The sequence below is a fragment of the Chiloscyllium punctatum genome, chromosome 12, assembly GCF_047496795.1.
Source record: "Chiloscyllium punctatum isolate Juve2018m chromosome 12, sChiPun1.3, whole genome shotgun sequence".
NCBI lineage: Eukaryota > Metazoa > Chordata > Chondrichthyes > Orectolobiformes > Hemiscylliidae > Chiloscyllium > Chiloscyllium punctatum.
Window position 1 is genome coordinate 10,436,618 of NC_092750.1, and position 21,287 is coordinate 10,457,904.

Sequence of the window (21,287 nt, forward strand, 5' to 3'; positions counted from 1 at the left end):
CTGCCACCGAGACCACCCGATCTCCCTTACAGGAAACCACCCGCCAGATCATGATGCCATCAGCACCCGAGGAGAAAAGGTGGCACTCATCTGGAGTCTGCTCTTCCTGGGAGGCCCAGCCGAGACTGTGCACTTTCCCTCGGTGCACCCGATTCTCCAGCATCTCCACAGGCTCAGAAAGGGTGAATATTTTCACCCAGCCGTCAATGTTCCCGACTGCACAAACAACACAGCCATTGCCCAGCCTTCTGACTGCTAACAGGCCGTACGACTGGTAACTTGCATCTTCCGTGATGAGTTTCCATTGGCCAGAGGCCAGGCAATAGCTGTAGATACTTCCAGCATCAGTCAGGACCAAGAGAAGAGTTGGGTCAGCCAATGTCAAAGCCTTTGGTGTGCCCATTTTACCGATTTCACCACATTTGAGTTGAGTAATGGCCATGCCTTCGGCTTTCTTCCCCTGAATCTTCCACAACCTGATACCTGAGTCTGCTCCTCCAGTGACCAACCAGCCCTTATCTTCATTAACAGCCAGTGCTCTCACACTCCTCCCTTTGTGTCCTTTAAAACAGTCAATGATATCTCCATCATAGTTCCACACAATGCAAGCTGAATCTTCCCCGATGCTGATAATACAATCTTCCATGAGCTGTACTGACCAGACCCTGGACTGGTGCCCATATAACCGTAGAAGGCACTGTACTGAATCTACCTCACCATCACCACCATTCAGAGCCTGGTGCAAGTTCCCAACTTCCCAGAGTCTTATGCTTCTATCATCGGAGGCTGAGGCAAGAACACCATTCTTCTCCAAGTAATGAATACTGAAGATGACCCCACTGTGCCCACTAATGCGTCTTTCTGTTTGTACCCTACCGTCCTCATTGGTAGGACCCTCCATTCGCCACAGGACAAGTTGGTTAAAGACAGTTCCAGAAATCAAAATTAGTTCATCCCAATTGTGACCCACAAAGCAAGCGGAGTACAGGATACATTTGACATCACAGTGCACTTCACGCAAGGTCCTTCTTGCCTTGTAGTCACATAGAACCACAGAGTTGTGCCCGAGAGCCAGGCCAAAATACAAGTTCGATTCACAGTCACTGTCCAGCCACTGAAGGTCCCAAATCCAGTCGTGCAGTTCGTGTAGCTGCCCGATCCTCTGCAGCTTTGGCTCTCTGGCACACGATTCAAGCTCGAGCACAATGAGGCCTTTCGCGCCAAACACAGCCAGCCGTGAGCTGCCAGTTTGCACATGTAGGGGCCACGGTTTGATGCCGTGAACACAGTAGTTTTGAAGCACATTGCAAGAAAGCTTTCTCTCGTAGCCATTTGCCGAATTCAAAGTGTAAAGATTTACACTGGCTCCTTCACCTGTTAAACAACAGAGAAATTTAAAAGAAAACTGTTTTTAAAATAAATTGTTTCTCTTTTACTTGCACTCATTATGTGGGAAAACTAGCAACGGTATAATTAAATTGAATCACATTGAAATTCCAGAACAGAATCAGGCCATTTGCACCAACTGATTCCTCCTGGTATTTTTACTTCATACAGCCCCCTACCATTTCTTCTATTCTAACTCTGACAGTATATCACCTTCTATTCCTGTTCATTCTACTGTAGCTTCCCATTAAGTGCACCTTATTATTCACATCAACTACTGTCCTCTCTTCCAAGGTACAATCTCCTTTGTCTCCCACTCCAAAGTCTTGAACATGTTGTCAACTCCCAAATTCACGCCCACTATTCTGATAGCTGTTTCCTCACCAAAGCTATCAAATTTGGAATTGCTGCATGTTTTATATGGTTTTAATGAGGTTTTATTCTTCCTGCCTTGGTTTTCCATATGTCTTAGCTTTAGAGACAGTTCTTATCCATCACAAATGATATCCTGGGTGTCTGCAATCATCATAATCTCCTCCTCATCCTTCTCTGCAGCCTTGAACACAACTGACGACACTGTTTCTCCATCTCTCCCATCTCTAGTTGCCTCAAGGCAATGGCGGTAAACTACTTTCTCCACCAATTATTTCCAACTAAGTGGCTTTCTAGATCAACAAGTTCAACAAACAATCCATAGCGTCGGACTGCAGCTGCATGTACAGCAAACTAGGCATAGGTATCTTGGAAAGATGTTCGTGACAATAACAGGGTTTTGCTCAACAGTCTGACAGCTATCAGGGTTATTTTTACAGTGCCTGCCCACAAAGTATCAGATTTGTTCAGCTCACTTTCACAATTTCCATGATGGGTTTGAACAAAGTTCCTCAGTTCTCCCAATCCTGCACCAATAGCACTGTAACCCAACATTCTCCAGTATAGTCAGAGTTAGAAGGTACCACTTATGGAGCAGTGATAGCACTCTCTTCCTAATAGTCACAAATTCAGGAGAGCAAATTCCATTCCAGGAACTGGAACATCGAGATGTTAAGGGGGTTGCTCCACTGTTGGAGTTACTGCCTTTCAAATGAGACATTGGACTGAGCATATTTCATTGGGTAGAGTGATCCCAAGGCATCGTTTAAAAAAAAAGAAATGAAGCTCTCCCTCATATCTTGGTCAATATTTATCCCTCAATCATCATCAACGCAATCTTTCCAGAGTCTCTCTGCTACCTACAAGGTATAGGTTGGGAGTGTGATGGAATAGTCTCCAAATGCCTGGGTGAGAGCAGTCGAAAGATGCAGAGAAGCTCAACACTATCCAGGAGAGAGCAGCCTGTTTGATTGGTACGCCAAACAAGACTCTGAATGTTCACTCCCTTCACCACAGTGTGTACCATTTACAGGCTGTGCTGGATCAGTCACCAACCTCCAATAGCACCTTCCATTTCCACATCCACATCTATGACCACTACCATCCAGAAGGACAAGGACAGCAGACACACAGGAAGACCAGCGCCCACAAGTTCCCCGCCAAATCACATGTTGCCCTAACTTGGGACGATATCACCACACAACTGCTCCGACACTAGCAGCTCATCACCGCTTCCTGAAGGGCAGTTACAGATGGGAAAGAAATGCTGGCCCAGCTAGCGACACCCACATCACCTGAACAAATAAATAAAAATCAAATTATCTGGCCATTCTCACACTGCAGGCTGTGCAGTTTACTGAGCAAAAACTGGCTCTCTTTTCTACAGCTCCTGTTTTACTAGCTGTAAAAGAATCTGAACATTATGGGTAGGACTTGCAAAGTTTTTATGGTCATCAAGTCATGGAAACAGACCTTTCGGTCCAAACTCATCCACACTTACCATGTTCCCAAACTAAACTAGTTGTACTTGCCTGTGTTTGGCCTAATCCCGCTAAAACTTTCCTATTCATGTACTTATCCAAATACCTTTTAAATCATGTAACTTGCATTCTACAGTTCCACTGGCAGCTCATTCCACACACGTCATACAAGAAAAAAGCAGGTGGATTGTCTTCCTACACCCGGGTTACCCAGCCTGGGGAATGAGGACCTCAAGCGAGGTCATGAGCTGATGTTTTGGGGTCACAATCTCCAATGCAGCGATGATACCACACAGCTCCCCACCCACCCCTCACAGATCGCCTCTACCCTAACCTCCAAGTCTCGCCAGTTCCCAGCCAAATTTTCACTGATGGAGTCACAACCATTTTCAAACCTGGAAATAGGATTTCAGTGACAAAAAGTTTGGAAAGTATTATCCTACATTAAAACCATTCTAGGATTTGACAATGGGATACAGAAAACCTTTAAATGAAATTGATGCTCCTTTAAAGCTTCTGCAATTTCTATTCAAAGAACGAGATTAATTAGGATAGTTCATTCAACCAAAGAGAACCCTTCAAAAAAAATACATGACTGACATTCACCTGAGAGAAGCATGTCTCCCACAAACTGCAAGGCTGTGATGGGCGAGAGCAGTGACACAGACTCACACTGCATCTTCCTACAGATTCTCTGATACAGTTACAATTTAACATTAACAGTTATCTTCAGGACAGGAATCTCTCTCTGCTCTGCGTCCAACATGTTTGTGACAAACCTCCCATGTATCCGTTTCACACCAGTCACACAGCTCGAGACTGGAAAAGCAGCCGGAAGAAGGTTGTTTCCAAGTAAAGTCGAGCTGATTGGTTGCTTCGTTGCTACAACGTTGCTGAACTGCAGCAAATCAAACGTTGCAACTCCTCAAGAGGAAACCGACCCAAGCTGCAGAAGAGACAGAGCTGAGTGAAAATGGATGTGCCATAGATTACCAGCGTTAACGCTAAAATCAAACAAAGAACTGCGGATTCTGGCAATCTGATACAAAGATCTGAAGAAGGGTCACTCGACTCGAAACGTTAACACTGTTTTTCTCTCTCTGCAGATGCTGCCAGACCTGGAGTTTGTCCAGCAATTTCTGTTTTTAAGTTAAAACCCCGTTTGCAGTCCTCCAATTCCCCCTCCAGCTTCAGAGTCCAACCCCTTCAAATTGTAATTAAAAACAGAAAGTCAGTAGGTTTGTGAAGACAGAAATACATTCTGCTTTGCTTTCAGTGCTGGAGAAAACTCTTGACATTTCAGACTTCCTGCACCCGCCGTATTTTAATTTTATTTAAGGGAATGACTGACTCATGTTTCTGTTTACTCAGTGCAACAGAGAGATTTATTGTAAAGTTAAGAGCTTTTCTTGAGTTTTAAGGAGAGGTTGGAAAAGCTCAGGCTGTGTTCTCTTGAGCAATGGAAGTTGAGGGGAGACTTGATAGAAATCTATAAAATTATGAGATAGGGTTGACAGTCAGAATTCTTTTCCCCGGGTTGAAATGTCTAATACGAGGGGACATGCATTTCAGGGGAGAGAGGGAAAGTTTGAAGGAGATGTGAGGGGCAAGTTTTTTTTACACAGAGGGGTAGGAGTCTGGAACACACTGATGAGGGTGGTGGTGGAAGCAGATACAATGGGGGCATTTAAGGGTCTTTTAGATAAACACATAAGTAAGGAAGGAATGGAGGGATTCGTTTAATTTGGTGTCTTGTTCAGCACAACATTATGGGCCAAAGGGCCTGTTCCTCTGCTTTCCTGTTCTGTGTTCTATGTTCTAAAACTCAGCAAGTCTGGCAACATTTATGAAGAGAAACAAAATGAATGTTTTAGGTCTGTGATGTATTATCAGAACAATTTGATTGATTCTGCTGATCTATGAGATGTTTTGAAGACAACTTTAAGATCATGTCAAGAATATAATAAAAGAGTAGGCCTTTTCTCATTCAGGCAAATCTTTGACAGATCTGTATCTTAGCTCAATTTATTAAGCGTGGTTCCATAGTCCTTCATCTCCTTAGCTATCAAAAATATATCCATATTAAGTTCAGAAATTGTCAATTCCCCCTGTATTCCTACCCTATAGAGTGAAATGTTCTGGCTTTCCACTACACTTTATTGAAGAAGAGCTTCTGCACCTTTGATAGCTTACGTATAATGTTAAGATCATACAACCTTGTTCTGGAAACCCTCTACCAGATGACATAGGCTCTCTCTGCCTACCTGATCATCTTCTGTGATTATCTCAAACCTCTCATTGCATAACCTTCTAGAGAACCAAGAATAATACAACCCAGGAGGAATCCAGTGGGCCGATTCGGTCTACACTGTTTCTAGCAAAGAGCAATGCAGTTAGTCCCACTCCATTGTTCCTTCACCACATCCCCATAAATCTTTCTTCTTCAAGTATTTTCCACTTCCCTTTTGCAACTACCTCTGTGCCCCCTGCTTGCTGACATTCAATCCATGGACAGTTTCACTTTCTTCATCTTTTCTATGTCCTTAATGATTTTAGACACTCATCAAATCTACTCTTAAAAGAGAAGAACCCCACCTTCTGTAGTGTATCAACAAAATAGTAATTAGTACAGCCCAGATTTACTTAATTAAGGCTCCTCTTCGAAGACTTCACTAATAATGAGGCAGTTTACATTCTCATGTAGTAAGTGATTTAACATCATCCAAGATAAAGCAATCGGTGTAATTGACACCCCATGCAACACCGTAAACATTTACTCCCTCCTTCATCAGCACAACCGACAGTTGTGTACACGTAACAGGATGTACCACAGTATTAAGGGGATATTTTAAAAAAACATTAAGGGGATCTGATGGCCTAATGGTATTTCCATACGACTATCAAACCAGCAACACAATTACTCTTTTGGGAATAAGGATTCAACTGCCACTCCAGTTGGTAGTATTTAAATTCAATGAAAATATGGAATTAAGCTGACAATTAAGCAATTGAGAAGATAAATTGTAAACCTGTTGTAGGTTGCAGAGGGACATAGATAAGCTGCAGAGCTGAACTGAGAGGTGGCAAATGGAGTTTAATGCAGAAAAGTGTGAGGCGATTAACTTTGGAAGGAGTAACAGAAAGGCAGAGTACTGGGCTAATGATAAGATGCTTGGTAGGGTAAATGAGCAGAGAGAACTCAATGCACATGCGCATACATCCATAAAGGTTGGCACCCAGGTTGATAGGACTGTTAAGAAGGCATATATTGTGTTATCTTTTATGAGAAGATGGTCGAGTTTCAGAACCAAGAGGTCATGTTGCAGCTCCACAAAACTCTGGTCCGGCCACGCTTGGGGTATTGCAGGTCACCACATTATAGGAAGGTTGTGGAAGCTGGAAAGGGTTCAGAAGTGATTTACTGGGATATTGCCTGGTATGGAGGGAAAGTCTTATGAAGAAAGGTTGTGGGACTTGAGGCTGTATTAATGGAAGACAAAAAGGTTGAGAAATTATTTAATTGAGACATACAAGATAATCAGAGGGTTAGAGCACAGTCAGAGCCTTTTTCCTCAGGGATGGCGAGCACAAGAGGATAGAGCTTCAAACTGAGGGGTGATATATACATATAGTAAAAATGTCAGAGGTAGTTTCATTACTCAGTAGTAGGGGCATGGAACGCACTGTCTGCAACAGTTGCAGACACACCAACTATACGTGCATGAAAGTGGACAAGCATTTGGATGAGAATGTAATGAATGAGAGGTAGAGCAGAGATGGGGTGAAGCTGGCAAGAGATGTTGACGGTGAACGGAGCACGACGTGGAACTTGTCGAGGACTGGAGGGACCAGTTCCTGGTTGTGCATTCGACGAGCGAGTCGACCAGAGCCAAGCTGTCAACTTCAGAAATGATTGTGCAGAATCAACGACAGTGTCGATATAGACGGCATAAAGAGGCAGCGGCTGAAGCCAACTGTCCGGCGAGAAAACAGGCTGGGAAATTTTGCCGGAAGGAGTCGATGTCGTGAGGAGATTTGGAACAAAAACGCAGGGCAAATCCCAAGTGAATGTGGCAGCGAGCAAAGTGCTGCAGCGTGCCGAGCTGGCTGTAGATGCCGAAATAGCTCAGTTGGGAGAGTGTTAGACTGAAGATCTAAAGGTCCCGGGTTTCGGCAGGTGCAGAGTCGCTCGCGCGCTCCGTCCTTCGTTTAACTGTGACGGAGGCGAGTGAATGAAGGTGAAGCTCTGCACCTGGTCTTGCTGGCGCGAGGGTGGTTTGCATTGCCTCTCACCCTCCTCCTGCAGCCATTCGATGCCTTTTGCTTCCAGTCTCATGGCACATTTCTTCTGATTGGCTGCGTAAGGAGCATTCCAAAACAGTCAAATAATCAAATCGACAAACCCTCAATCCTGCACCAATTCCAATTCTCCGACTCTTCATTGACCAACATCTGCGAACGCACAAAACACTCTTTGAGTCAGCGACGCGTCCATGCTGGCCTTTGCACTCTCTCTCTCTCGATCAAACACTCCCTCGCTCGTAAGCGTGCTGACGGCCAGCTGTTCCAGCTTGCAAAAACCGGTGATCCCTGATCGCAATGGAAAAGTTGCAGGAGAGACGCTGACATGCGCATGGCCGCCTGACTTTAGGTTGATTTGAGCGTTCCAGAGGCGCGCCTTCGGAAATCGCTTTGGACTGTTCCTTGTTTTCGACACAAGCGGTCACTTCAGAAGTGATTGTGCAGAATGACGATGGAAAAGTATTCACAAACAGAGTCGGTGGTGTAAACAGGCAGTGACTTACATGCCGCTTTGGAGATGGTTGAGGAGAACTTGGGAATCCTCAAGCCTGCATAGTAAGAACTGATGGTTTTCACAGTGGACGGACTGAAGCCGGAGCAGAGGCGATGAGTTCAAATTGTTCCGGTGCGTCGGCTCGCTCGCAAAGCAGCTTAGACCGATACTGACCGTTTGCAGACGGATGGCATCACGTGCAGCAGTTCGAGAGCTAGAGGAGAGATGGGGTGAAGCTGGCGAGAGATGTTGACGGTGAACGGAGCACGACGTGGAACTTGTCGAGGACTGGAGGGACCAGTTCCTGGTTGTGCATTCGACGAGCGAGTCGACCAGAGCCAAGCTGTCAACTTCAGAAATGATTGTGCAGAATCAACGACAGTGTCGATATAGACGGCATAAAGAGGCTGCGGCTGAAGCCAACTGTCCGGCGAGAAAACAGGCTGGGAAATTTTGCCGGAAGGAGTCGATGTCGTGAGGAGATTTGGAACAAAAACGCAGGGCAAATCCCAAGTGAATGTGGCAGCGAGCAAAGTGCTGCAGCGTGCCGAGCTGGCTGCAGCTGCCGAAATAGCTCAGTCGGGAGAGCGTTAGACTGAAGATCTAAAGGTCCCCGTTTCAATCCTGGGTTTCGGCAGGTGCAGAGTCGCTCGCGCGCTCCGTCCTTCGTTTAACTGCGACGGAGGCGAGTGAATGAAGGTGAAGCTCTGCACCTGGTCTTGCTGGCGCGAGGGTGGTTTGCATTGCCTCTCACCCTCCTCCTGCAGCCATTCGATGCCTTTTGCTTCCAGTCTCATGGCACATTTCTTCTGATTGGCTGCGTAAGGAGCATTCCAAAACAGTCAAATAATCAAATCGACAAACCCTCAATCCTGCACCAATTCCAATTCTCCGACTCTTCATTGACCAACATCTGCGAACGCACAAAACACTCTTTGAGTCAGCGACGCGTCCATGCTGGCCTTTGCACTCTCTCTCTCTCTATCAAACACTCCCTCGCTCGTAAGCTTGCTGACGGCCAGCTGTTCCAGCTTGCAAAAACCGGTGATCCCTGATCGCAATGGAAAAGTTGCAGGAGAGACGCTGACATGCGCATGGCCGCCTGACTTTAGGTTGATTTGAGCGTTCCAGAGGCGCGCCTTGGGAAATCGCTTTGGACTGTTCCTTGTTTTCGACACAAGCGGTCACTTCAGAAGTGATTGTGCAGAATGACGATGGAAAAGTATTCTCAAACAGAGTCGGTGGTGTAAACAGGCAGTGACTTACATGCCGCTTTGGAGATGGTTGCGGAGAACTTGGGAATCCTCAAGCCTGCAGAGTAAGCACTGATGGTTTTCACAGTGGACGGACTGAAGCCGGAGCAGAGGCGATGAGTTCAAATTGTTCCGGTGCGTCGGCTCGCTCGCAAAGCAGCTTAGACCGATACTGACCGTTTGCAGACGGATGGCATCACGTGCAGCAGTTCGAGAGCTAGAGGAGAGATGGGGTGAAGCTGGCGAGAGATGTTGACGGTGAACGGAGCACGACGTGGAACTTGTCGAGGACTGGAGGGACCAGTTCCTGGTTGTGCATTCGACGAGCGAGTCGACCAGAGCCAAGCTGTCAACTTCAGAAATGATTGTGCAGAATCAACGACAGTGTCGATATAGACGGCATAAAGAGGCAGCGGCTGAAGCCAACTGTCCGGCGAGAAAACAGGCTGGGAAATTTTGCCGGAAGGAGTCGATGTCGTGAGGAGATTTGGAACAAAAACGCAGGGCAAATCCCAAGTGAATGTGGCAGCGAGCAAAGTGCTGCAGCGTGCCGAGCTGGCTGCAGCTGCCGAAATAGCTCAGTTGGGAGAGCGTTAGACTGAAGATCTAAAGGTCCCTGGTTCAATCCCGGCGTTCGGCAGGTGCAGAGTCGCTCGCGCGCTCCGTCCTTCGTTTAACTGTGACGGAGGCGAGTGAATGAAGGTGAAGCTCTGCACCTGGTCTCGCTGGCGCGAGGGTGGTTTGCATTGCCTCTCACCCTCCTCCTGCAGCCATTCGATGCCTTTTGCTTCCAGTCTCATGGCACATTTCTTCTGATTGGCTGCGTAAGGAGCATTCCAAAACAGTCAAATAATCAAATCGACAAACCCTCAATCCTGCACCAATTCCAATTCTCCGACTCTTCATTGACCAACATCTGCGAACGCACAAAACACTCTTTGAGTCAGCGACGCGTCCATGCTGGCCTTTGCACTCTCTCTCTCTCTATCAAACACTCCCTCGCTCGTAAGCTTGCTGACGGCCAGCTGTTCCAGCTTGCAAAAACCGGTGATCCCTGATCGCAATGGAAAAGTTGCAGGAGAGACGCTGACATGCGCATGGCCGCCTGACTTTAGGTTGATTTGAGCGTTCCAGAGGCGCGCCTTGGGAAATCGCTTTGGACTGTTCCTTGTTTTCGACACAAGCGGTCACTTCAGAAGTGATTGTGCAGAATGACGATGGAAAAGTATTCTCAAACAGAGTCGGTGGTGTAAACAGGCAGTGACTTACATGCCGCTTTGGAGATGGTTGCGGAGAACTTGGGAATCCTCAAGCCTGCAGAGTAAGAACTGATGGTTTTCACAGTGGACGGACTGAAGCCGGAGCAGAGGCGATGAGTTCAAATTGTTCCGGTGCGTCGGCTCGCTCGCAAAGCAGCTTAGACCGATACTGACCGTTTGCAGACGGATGGCATCACGTGCAGCAGTTCGAGAGCTAGAGGAGAGATGGGGTGAAGCTGGCGAGAGATGTTGACGGTGAACGGAGCACGACGTGGAACTTGTCGAGGACTGGAGGGACCAGTTCCTGGTTGTGCATTCGACGAGCGAGTCGACCAGAGCCAAGCTGTCAACTTCAGAAATGATTGTGCAGAATCAACGACAGTGTCGATATAGACGGCATAAAGAGGCAGCGGCTGAAGCCAACTGTCCGGCGAGAAAACAGGCTGGGAAATTTTGCCGGAAGGAGTCGATGTCGTGAGGAGATTTGGAACAAAAACGCAGGGCAAATCCCAAGTGAATGTGGCAGCGAGCAAAGTGCTGCAGCGTGCCGAGCTGGCTGCAGCTGCCGAAATAGCTCAGTCGGGAGAGCGTTAGACTGAAGATCTAAAGGTCCCCGGTTCAATCCCGGGTTTCGGCAGGTGCAGAGTCGCTCGCGCGCTCCGTCCTTCGTTTAACTGCGACGGAGGCGAGTGAATGAAGGTGAAGCTCTGCACCTGGTCTTGCTGGCGCGAGGGTGGTTTGCATTGCCTCTCACCCTCCTCCTGCAGCCATTCGATGCCTTTTGCTTCCAGTCTCATGGCACATTTCTTCTGATTGGCTGCGTAAGGAGCATTCCAAAACAGTCAAATAATCAAATCGACAAACCCTCAATCCTGCACCAATTCCAATTCTCCGACTCTTCATTGACCAACATCTGCGAACGCACAAAACACTCTTTGAGTCAGCGACGCGTCCATGCTGGCCTTTGCACTCTCTCTCTCTCTATCAAACACTCCCTCGCTCGTAAGCTTGCTGACGGCCAGCTGTTCCAGCTTGCAAAAACCGGTGATCCCTGATCGCAATGGAAAAGTTGCAGGAGAGACGCTGACATGCGCATGGCCGCCTGACTTTAGGTTGATTTGAGCGTTCCAGAGGCGCGCCTTGGGAAATCGCTTTGGACTGTTCCTTGTTTTCGACACAAGCGGTCACTTCAGAAGTGATTGTGCAGAATGACGATGGAAAAGTATTCTCAAACAGAGTCGGTGGTGTAAACAGGCAGTGACTTACATGCCGCTTTGGAGATGGTTGCGGAGAACTTGGGAATCCTCAAGCCTGCAGAGTAAGCACTGATGGTTTTCACAGTGGACGGACTGAAGCCGGAGCAGAGGCGATGAGTTCAAATTGTTCCGGTGCGTCGGCTCGCTCGCAAAGCAGCTTAGACCGATACTGACCGTTTGCAGACGGATGGCATCACGTGCAGCAGTTCGAGAGCTAGAGGAGAGATGGGGTGAAGCTGGCGAGAGATGTTGACGGTGAACGGAGCACGACGTGGAACTTGTCGAGGACTGGAGGGACCAGTTCCTGGTTGTGCATTCGACGAGCGAGTCGACCAGAGCCAAGCTGTCAACTTCAGAAATGATTGTGCAGAATCAACGACAGTGTCGATATAGACGGCATAAAGAGGCAGCGGCTGAAGCCAACTGTCCGGCGAGAAAACAGGCTGGGAAATTTTGCCGGAAGGAGTCGATGTCGTGAGGAGATTTGGAACAAAAACGCAGGGCAAATCCCAAGTGAATGTGGCAGCGAGCAAAGTGCTGCAGCGTGCCGAGCTGGCTGCAGCTGCCGAAATAGCTCAGTCGGGAGAGCGTTAGACTGAAGATCTAAAGGTCCCCGGTTCAATCCCGGGTTTCGGCAGGTGCAGAGTCGCTCGCGCGCTCCGTCCTTCGTTTAACTGTGACGGAGGCGAGTGAATGAAGGTGAAGCTCTGCACCTGGTCTTGCTGGCGCGAGGGTGGTTTGCATTGCCTCTCATCCTCCTCCTGCAGCCATTCGATGCCTTTTGCTTCCAGTCTCATGGCACATTTCTTCTGATTGGCTGCGTAAGGAGCATTCCAAAACAGTCAAATAATCAAATCGACAAACCCTCAATCCTGCACCAATTCCAATTCTCCGACTCTTCATTGACCAACATCTGCGAACGCACAAAACACTCTTTGAGTCAGCGACGCGTCCATGCTGGCCTTTGCACTCTCTCTCTCTCTATCAAACACTCCCTCGCTCGTAAGCTTGCTGACGGCCAGCTGTTCCAGCTTGCAAAAACCGGTGATCCCTGATCGCAATGGAAAAGTTGCAGGAGAGACGCTGACATGCGCATGGCCGCCTGACTTTAGGTTGATTTGAGCGTTCCAGAGGCGCGCCTTGGGAAATCGCTTTGGACTGTTCCTTGTTTTCGACACAAGCGGTCACTTCAGAAGTGATTGTGCAGAATGACGATGGAAAAGTATTCTCAAACAGAGTCGGTGGTGTAAACAGGCAGTGACTTACATGCCGCTTTGGAGATGGTTGCGGAGAACTTGGGAATCCTCAAGCCTGCAGAGTAAGCACTGATGGTTTTCACAGTGGACGGACTGAAGCCGGAGCAGAGGCGATGAGTTCAAATTGTTCCGGTGCGTCGGCTCGCTCGCAAAGCAGCTTAGACCGATACTGACCGTTTGCAGACGGATGGCATCACGTGCAGCAGTTCGAGAGCTAGAGGAGAGATGGGGTGAAGCTGGCGAGAGATGTTGACGGTGAACGGAGCACGACGTGGAACTTGTCGAGGACTGGAGGGACCAGTTCCTGGTTGTGCATTCGACGAGCGAGTCGACCAGAGCCAAGCTGTCAACTTCAGAAATGATTGTGCAGAATCAACGACAGTGTCGATATAGACGGCATAAAGAGGCAGCGGCTGAAGCCAACTGTCCGGCGAGAAAACAGGCTGGGAAATTTTGCCGGAAGGAGTCGATGTCGTGAGGAGATTTGGAACAAAAACGCAGGGCAAATCCCAAGTGAATGTGGCAGCGAGCAAAGTGCTGCAGCGTGCCGAGCTGGCTGCAGCTGCCGAAATAGCTCAGTTGGGAGAGCGTTAGACTGAAGATCTAAAGGTCCCCGGTTCAATCCCGGGTTTCGGCAGGTGCAGAGTCGCTCGCGCGCTCCGTCCTTCGTTTAACTGTGACGGAGGCGAGTGAATGAAGGTGAAGCTCTGCACCTGGTCTTGCTGGCGCGAGGGTGGTTTGCATTGCCTCTCATCCTCCTCCTGCAGCCATTCGATGCCTTTTGCTTCCAGTCTCATGGCACATTTCTTCTGATTGGCTGCGTAAGGAGCATTCCAAAACAGTCAAATAATCAAATCGACAAACCCTCAATCCTGCACCAATTCCAATTCTCCGACTCTTCACTGACCAACATCTGCGAACGTACAAAACACTCTTTGAGTCAGCGACGCGTCCATGCTGGCCTTTGCACTCTCTCTCTCTCTATCAAACACTCCCTCGCTCGTAAGCTTGCTGACGGCCAGCTGTTCCAGCTTGCAAAAACCGGTGATCCCTGATCGCAATGGAAAAGTTGCAGGAGAGACGCTGACATGCGCATGGCCGCCTGACTTTAGGTTGATTTGAGCGTTCCAGAGGCGCGCCTTGGGAAATCGCTTTGGACTGTTCCTTGTTTTCGACACAAGCGGTCACTTCAGAAGTGATTGTGCAGAATGATGATGGAAAAGTATTCTCAAACAGAGTCGGTGGTGTAAACAGGCAGTGACTTACATGCCGCTTTGGAGATGGTTGCGGAGAACTTGGGAATCCTCAAGCCTGCAGAGTAAGCACTGATGGTTTTCACAGTGGACGGACTGAAGCCGGAGCAGAGGCGATGAGTTCAAATTGTTCCGGTGCGTCGGCTCGCTCGCAAAGCAGCTTAGACCGATACTGACCGTTTGCAGACGGATGGCATCACGTGCAGCAGTTCGAGAGCTAGAGGAGAGATGGGGTGAAGCTGGCGAGAGATGTTGACGGTGAACGGAGCACGACGTGGAACTTGTCGAGGACTGGAGGGACCAGTTCCTGGTTGTGCATTCGACGAGCGAGTCGACCAGAGCCAAGCTGTCAACTTCAGAAATGATTGTGCAGAATCAACGACAGTGTCGATATAGACGGCATAAAGAGGCAGCGGCTGAAGCCAACTGTCCGGCGAGAAAACAGGCTGGGAAATTTTGCCGGAAGGAGTCGATGTCGTGAGGAGATTTGGAACAAAAACGCAGGGCAAATCCCAAGTGAATGTGGCAGCGAGCAAAGTGCTGCAGCGTGCCGAGCTGGCTGCAGCTGCCGAAATAGCTCAGTTGGGAGAGCGTTAGACTGAAGATCTAAAGGTCCCTGGTTCAATCCCGGGGTTCGGCAGGTGCAGAGTCGCTCGCGCGCTCCGTCCTTCGTTTAACTGCGACGGAGGCGAGTGAATGAAGGTGAAGCTCTGCACCTGGTCTCGCTGGCGCGAGGGTGGTTTGCATTGCCTCTCACCCTCCTCCTGCAGCCATTCGATGCCTTTTGCTTCCAGTCTCATGGCACATTTCTTCTGATTGGCTGCGTAAGGAGCATTCCAAAACAGTCAAATAATCAAATCGACAAACCCTCAATCCTGCACCAATTCCAATTCTCCGACTCTTCATTGACCAACATCTGCGAACGCACAAAACACTCTTTGAGTCAGCGACGCGTCCATGCTGGCCTTTGCACTCTCTCTCTCTCTATCAAACACTCCCTCGCTCGTAAGCTTGCTGACGGCCAGCTGTTCCAGCTTGCAAAAACCGGTGATCCCTGATCGCAATGGAAAAGTTGCAGGAGAGACGCTGACATGCGCATGGCCGCCTGACTTTAGGTTGATTTGAGCGTTCCAGAGGCGCGCCTTGGGAAATCGCTTTGGACTGTTCCTTGTTTTCGACACAAGCGGTCACTTCAGAAGTGATTGTGCAGAATGACGATGGAAAAGTATTCTCAAACAGAGTCGGTGGTGTAAACAGGCAGTGACTTACATGCCGCTTTGGAGATGGTTGCGGAGAACTTGGGAATCCTCAAGCCTGCAGAGTAAGAACTGATGGTTTTCACAGTGGACGGACTGAAGCCGGAGCAGAGGCGATGAGTTCAAATTGTTCCGGTGCGTCGGCTCGCTCGCAAAGCAGCTTAGACCGATACTGACCGTTTGCAGACGGATGGCATCACGTGCAGCAGTTCGAGAGCTAGAGGAGAGATGGGGTGAAGCTGGCGAGAGATGTTGACGGTGAACGGAGCACGACGTGGAACTTGTCGAGGACTGGAGGGACCAGTTCCTGGTTGTGCATTCGACGAGCGAGTCGACCAGAGCCAAGCTGTCAACTTCAGAAATGATTGTGCAGAATCAACGACAGTGTCGATATAGACGGCATAAAGAGGCAGCGGCTGAAGCCAACTGTCCGGCGAGAAAACAGGCTGGGAAATTTTGCCGGAAGGAGTCGATGTCGTGAGGAGATTTGGAACAAAAACGCAGGGCAAATCCCAAGTGAATGTGGCAGCGAGCAAAGTGCTGCAGCGTGCCGAGCTGGCTGCAGCTGCCGAAATAGCTCAGTCGGGAGAGCGTTAGACTGAAGATCTAAAGGTCCCCGGTTCAATCCCGGGTTTCGGCAGGTGCAGAGTCGCTCGCGCGCTCCGTCCTTCGTTTAACTGCGACGGAGGCGAGTGAATGAAGGTGAAGCTCTGCACCTGGTCTTGCTGGCGCGAGGGTGGTTTGCATTGCCTCTCACCCTCCTCCTGCAGCCATTCGATGCCTTTTGCTTCCAGTCTCATGGCACATTTCTTCTGATTGGCTGCGTAAGGAGCATTCCAAAACAGTCAAATAATCAAATCGACAAACCCTCAATCCTGCACCAATTCCAATTCTCCGACTCTTCATTGACCAACATCTGCGAACGCACAAAACACTCTTTGAGTCAGCGACGCGTCCATGCTGGCCTTTGCACTCTCTCTCTCTCTATCAAACACTCCCTCGCTCGTAAGCTTGCTGACGGCCAGCTGTTCCAGCTTGCAAAAACCGGTGATCCCTGATCGCAATGGAAAAGTTGCAGGAGAGACGCTGACATGCGCATGGCCGCCTGACTTTAGGTTGATTTGAGCGTTCCAGAGGCGCGCCTGGGGAAATCGCTTTGGACTGTTCCTTGTTTTCGACACAAGCGGTCACTTCAGAAGTGATTGTGCAGAATGACGATGGAAAAGTATTCTCAAACAGAGTCGGTGGTGTAAACAGGCAGTGACTTACATGCCGCTTTGGAGATGGTTGCGGAGAACTTGGGAATCCTCAAGCCTGCAGAGTAAGCACTGATGGTTTTCACAGTGGACGGACTGAAGCCGGAGCAGAGGCGATGAGTTCAAATTGTTCCGGTGCGTCGGCTCGCTCGCAAAGCAGCTTAGACCGATACTGACCGTTTGCAGACGGATGGCATCACGTGCAGCAGTTCGAGAGCTAGAGGAGAGATGGGGTGAAGCTGGCGAGAGATGTTGACGGTGAACGGAGCACGACGTGGAACTTGTCGAGGACTGGAGGGACCAGTTCCTGGTTGTGCATTCGACGAGCGAGTCGACCAGAGCCAAGCTGTCAACTTCAGAAATGATTGTGCAGAATCAACGACAGTGTCGATATAGACGGCATAAAGAGGCAGCGGCTGAAGCCAACTGTCCGGCGAGAAAACAGGCTGGGAAATTTTGCCGGAAGGAGTCGATGTCGTGAGGAGATTTGGAACAAAAACGCAGGGCAAATCCCAAGTGAATGTGGCAGCGAGCAAAGTGCTGCAGCGTGCCGAGCTGGCTGCAGCTGCCGAAATAGCTCAGTCGGGAGAGCGTTAGACTGAAGATCTAAAAGTCCCCGGTTCAATCCCGGGTTTCGGCAGGTGCAGAGTCGCTCGCGCGCTCCGTCCTTCGTTTAACTGTGACGGAGGCGAGTGAATGAAGGTGAAGCTCTGCACCTGGTCTTGCTGGCGCGAGGGTGGTTTGCATTGCCTCTCATCCTCCTCCTGCAGCCATTCGATGCCTTTTGCTTCCAGTCTCATGGCACATTTCTTCTGATTGGCTGCGTAAGGAGCATTCCAAAACAGTCAAATAATCAAATCGACAAACCCTCAATCCTGCACCAATTCCAATTCTCCGACTCTTCACTGACCAACATCTGCGAACGTACAAAACACTCTTTGAGTCAGCGACGCGTCCATGCTGGCCTTTGCACTCTCTCTCTCTCTATCAAACACTCCCTCGCTCGTAAGCTTGCTGACGGCCAGCTGTTCCAGCTTGCAAAAACCGGTGATCCCTGATCGCAATGGAAAAGTTGCAGGAGAGACGCTGACATGCGCATGGCCGCCTGACTTTAGGTTGATTTGAGCGTTCCAGAGGCGCGCCTTGGGAAATCGCTTTGGACTGTTCCTTGTTTTCGACACAAGCGGTCACTTCAGAAGTGATTGTGCAGAATGACGATGGAAAAGTATTCTCAAACAGAGTCGGTGGTGTAAACAGGCAGTGACTTACATGCCGCTTTGGAGATGGTTGCGGAGAACTTGGGAATCCTCAAGCCTGCAGAGTAAGCACTGATGGTTTTCACAGTGGACGGACTGAAGCCGGAGCAGAGGCGATGAGTTCAAATTGTTCCGGTGCGTCGGCTCGCTCGCAAAGCAGCTTAGACCGATACTGACCGTTTGCAGACGGATGGCATCACGTGCAGCAGTTCGAGAGCTAGAGGAGAGATGGGGTGAAGCTGGCGAGAGATGTTGACGGTGAACGGAGCACGACGTGGAACTTGTCGAGGACTGGAGGGACCAGTTCCTGGTTGTGCATTCGACGAGCGAGTCGACCAGAGCCAAGCTGTCAACTTCAGAAATGATTGTGCAGAATCAACGACAGTGTCGATATAGACGGCATAAAGAGGCAGCGGCTGAAGCCAACTGTCCGGCGAGAAAACAGGCTGGGAAATTTTGCCGGAAGGAGTCGATGTCGTGAGGAGATTTGGAACAAAAACGCAGGGCAAATCCCAAGTGAATGTGGCAGCGAGCAAAGTGCTGCAGCGTGCCGAGCTGGCTGCAGCTGCCGAAATAGCTCAGTCGGGAGAGCGTTAGACTGAAGATCTAAAGGTCCCCGGTTCAATCCCGGGTTTCGGCAGGTGCAGAGTCGCTCGCGCGCTCCGTCCTTCGTTTAACTGCGACGGAGGCGAGTGAATGAAGGTGAAGCTCTGCACCTGGTCTCGCTGGCGCGAGGGTGGTTTGCATTGCCTCTCACCCTCCTCCTGCAGCCATTCGATGCCTTTTGCTTCCAGTCTCATGGCACATTTCTTCTGATTGGCTGCGTAAGGAGCATTCCAAAACAGTCAAATAATCAAATCGACAAACCCTCAATCCTGCACCAATTCCAATTCTCCGACTCTTCATTGACCAACATCTGCGAACGCACAAAACACTCTTTGAGTCAGCGACGCGTCCATGCTGGCCTTTGCACTCTCTCTCTCTCTATCAAACACTCCCTCGCTCGTAAGCTTGCTGACGGCCAGCTGTTCCAGCTTGCAAAAACCGGTGATCCCTGATCGCAATGGAAAAGTTGCAGGAGAGACGCTGACATGCGCATGGCCGCCTGACTTTAGGTTGATTTGAGCGTTCCAGAGGCGCGCCTTGGGAAATCGCTTTGGACTGTTCCTTGTTTTCGACACAAGCGGTCACTTCAGAAGTGATTGTGCAGAATGACGATGGAAAAGTATTCTCAAACAGAGTCGGTGGTGTAAACAGGCAGTGACTTACATGCCGCTTTGGAGATGGTTGCGGAGAACTTGGGAATCCTCAAGCCTGCAGAGTAAGAACTGATGGTTTTCACAGTGGACGGACTGAAGCCGGAGCAGAGGCGATGAGTTCAAATTGTTCCGGTGCGTCGGCTCGCTCGCAAAGCAGCTTAGACCGATACTGACCGTTTGCAGACGGATGGCATCACGTGCAGCAGTTCGAGAGCTAGAGGAGAGATGGGGTGAAGCTGGCGAGAGATGTTGACGGTGAACGGAGCACGACGTGGAACTTGTCGAGGACTGGAGGGACCAGTTCCTGGTTGTGCATTCGACGAGCGAGTCGACCAGAGCCAAGCTGTCAACTTCAGAAATGATTGTGCAGAATCAACGACAGTGTCGATATAGACGGCATAAAGAGGCAGCGGCTGAAGCCAACTGTCCGGCGAGAAAACAGGCTGGGAAATTTTGCCGGAAGGAGTCGATGTCGTGAGGAGATTTGGAACAAAAACGCAGGGCAAATCCCAAGTGAATGTGGCAGCGAGCAAAGTGCTGCAGCGTGCCGAGCTGGCTGCAGCTGCCGAAATAGCTCAGTCGGGAGAGCGTTAGACTGAAGATCTAAAGGTCCCCGGTTCAATCCCGGGTTTCGGCAGGTGCAGAGTCGCTCGCGCGCTCCGTCCTTCGTTTAACTGCGACGGAGGCGAGTGAATGAAGGTGAAGCTCTGCACCTGGTCTTGCTGGCGCGAGGGTGGTTTGCATTGCCTCTCACCCTCCTCCTGCAGCCATTCGATGCCTTTTGCTTCCAGTCTCATGGCACATTTCTTCTGATTGGCTGCGTAAGGAGCATTCCAAAACAGTCAAATAATCAAATCGACAAACCCTCAATCCTGCACCAATTCCAATTCTCCGACTCTTCATTGACCAACATCTGCGAACGCACAAAACACTCTTTGAGTCAGCGACGCGTCCATGCTGGCCTTTGCACTCTCTCTCTCTCTATCAAACACTCCCTCGCTCGTAAGCTTGCTGACGGCCAGCTGTTCCAGCTTGCAAAAACCGGTGATCCCTGATCGCAATGGAAAAGTTGCAGGAGAGACGCTGACATGCGCATGGCCGCCTGACTTTAGGTTGATTTGAGCGTTCCAGAGGCGCGCCTTGGGAAATCGCTTTGGACTGTTCCTTGTTTTCGACACAAGCGGTCACTTCAGAAGTGATTGTGCAGAATGACGATGGAAAAGTATTCTCAAACAGAGTCGGTGGTGTAAACAGGCAGTGACTTACATGCCGCTTTGGAGATGGTTGCGGAGAACTTGGGAATCCTCAAGCCTGCAGAGTAAGCACTGATGGTTTTCACAGTGGACGGACTGAAGCCGGAGCAGAGGCGATGAGTTCAAATTGTTCCGGTGCGTCGGCTCGCTCGCAAAGCAGCTTAGACCGATACTGACCGTTTGCAGACGGATGGCATCACGTGCAGCAGTTCGAGAGCTAGAGGAGAGATGGGGTGAAGCTGGCGAGAGATGTTGACGGTGAACGGAGCACGACGTGGAACTTGTCGAGGACTGGAGGGACCAGTTCCTGGTTGTGCATTCGACGAGCGAGTCGACCAGAGCCAAGCTGTCAACTTCAGAAATGATTGTGCAGAATCAACGACAGTGTCGATATAGACGGCATAAAGAGGCAGCGGCTGAAGCCAACTGTCCGGCGAGAAAACAGGCTGGGAAATTTTGCCGGAAGGAGTCGATGTCGTGAGGAGATTTGGAACAAAAACGCAGGGCAAATCCCAAGTGAATGTGGCGGCGAGCAAAGTGCTGCAGCGTGCCGAGCTGGCTGCAGCTGCCGAAATAGCTCAGTCGGGAGAGCGTTAGACTGAAGATCTAAAGGTCCCCGGTTCAATCCCGGGTTTCGGCAGGTGCAGAGTCGCTCGCGCGCTCCGTCCTTCGTTTAACTGTGACGGAGGCGAGTGA

General features: G+C 49.8%; 1 protein-coding gene and 11 non-coding genes across 12 annotated transcripts in view; 11 read left to right on the forward strand and 1 right to left on the reverse strand.

The window, feature by feature from the left end:
• The window catches only part of wdr6 (WD repeat domain 6), an 11,146-nt gene extending 7,094 nt beyond the window's left edge, over window positions 1-4,052 (reverse strand). Inside the window, 2 exon segments of the mRNA XM_072581688.1 lie at window positions 8-1,374; window positions 3,846-4,052. Of these exon segments, the coding sequence (XP_072437789.1) occupies window positions 8-1,374; window positions 3,846-3,918 (1,440 nt within the window). The 5' untranslated portion in view covers window positions 3,919-4,052.
• Window positions 4,053-8,598: 4,546 nt separating this feature from the next.
• On the forward strand, window positions 8,599-8,671 carry trnaf-gaa (transfer RNA phenylalanine (anticodon GAA)). Its single transcript has one exon. It is a non-coding gene; the product is annotated as a tRNA-Phe (tRNA).
• Window positions 8,672-9,854: 1,183 nt separating this feature from the next.
• trnaf-gaa (transfer RNA phenylalanine (anticodon GAA)) lies at window positions 9,855-9,927 on the forward strand. Its single transcript has one exon. It is a non-coding gene; the product is annotated as a tRNA-Phe (tRNA).
• A 1,183-nt stretch (window positions 9,928-11,110) lies between these two features.
• On the forward strand, window positions 11,111-11,183 carry trnaf-gaa (transfer RNA phenylalanine (anticodon GAA)). The gene has a single exon. It is a non-coding gene; the product is annotated as a tRNA-Phe (tRNA).
• Window positions 11,184-12,366: 1,183 nt separating this feature from the next.
• trnaf-gaa (transfer RNA phenylalanine (anticodon GAA)) lies at window positions 12,367-12,439 on the forward strand. The gene has a single exon. It is a non-coding gene; the product is annotated as a tRNA-Phe (tRNA).
• A 1,183-nt stretch (window positions 12,440-13,622) lies between these two features.
• trnaf-gaa (transfer RNA phenylalanine (anticodon GAA)) lies at window positions 13,623-13,695 on the forward strand. Its single transcript has one exon. It is a non-coding gene; the product is annotated as a tRNA-Phe (tRNA).
• A 1,183-nt stretch (window positions 13,696-14,878) lies between these two features.
• trnaf-gaa (transfer RNA phenylalanine (anticodon GAA)) lies at window positions 14,879-14,951 on the forward strand. Its single transcript has one exon. It is a non-coding gene; the product is annotated as a tRNA-Phe (tRNA).
• A 1,183-nt stretch (window positions 14,952-16,134) lies between these two features.
• Window positions 16,135-16,207, forward strand: trnaf-gaa (transfer RNA phenylalanine (anticodon GAA)). Its single transcript has one exon. It is a non-coding gene; the product is annotated as a tRNA-Phe (tRNA).
• Window positions 16,208-17,390: 1,183 nt separating this feature from the next.
• Window positions 17,391-17,463, forward strand: trnaf-gaa (transfer RNA phenylalanine (anticodon GAA)). Its single transcript has one exon. It is a non-coding gene; the product is annotated as a tRNA-Phe (tRNA).
• Window positions 17,464-18,646: 1,183 nt separating this feature from the next.
• On the forward strand, window positions 18,647-18,719 carry trnaf-gaa (transfer RNA phenylalanine (anticodon GAA)). Its single transcript has one exon. It is a non-coding gene; the product is annotated as a tRNA-Phe (tRNA).
• A 1,183-nt stretch (window positions 18,720-19,902) lies between these two features.
• trnaf-gaa (transfer RNA phenylalanine (anticodon GAA)) lies at window positions 19,903-19,975 on the forward strand. Its single transcript has one exon. It is a non-coding gene; the product is annotated as a tRNA-Phe (tRNA).
• Window positions 19,976-21,158: 1,183 nt separating this feature from the next.
• Window positions 21,159-21,231, forward strand: trnaf-gaa (transfer RNA phenylalanine (anticodon GAA)). The gene has a single exon. It is a non-coding gene; the product is annotated as a tRNA-Phe (tRNA).
• Window positions 21,232-21,287: the final 56 nt, after the last annotated feature.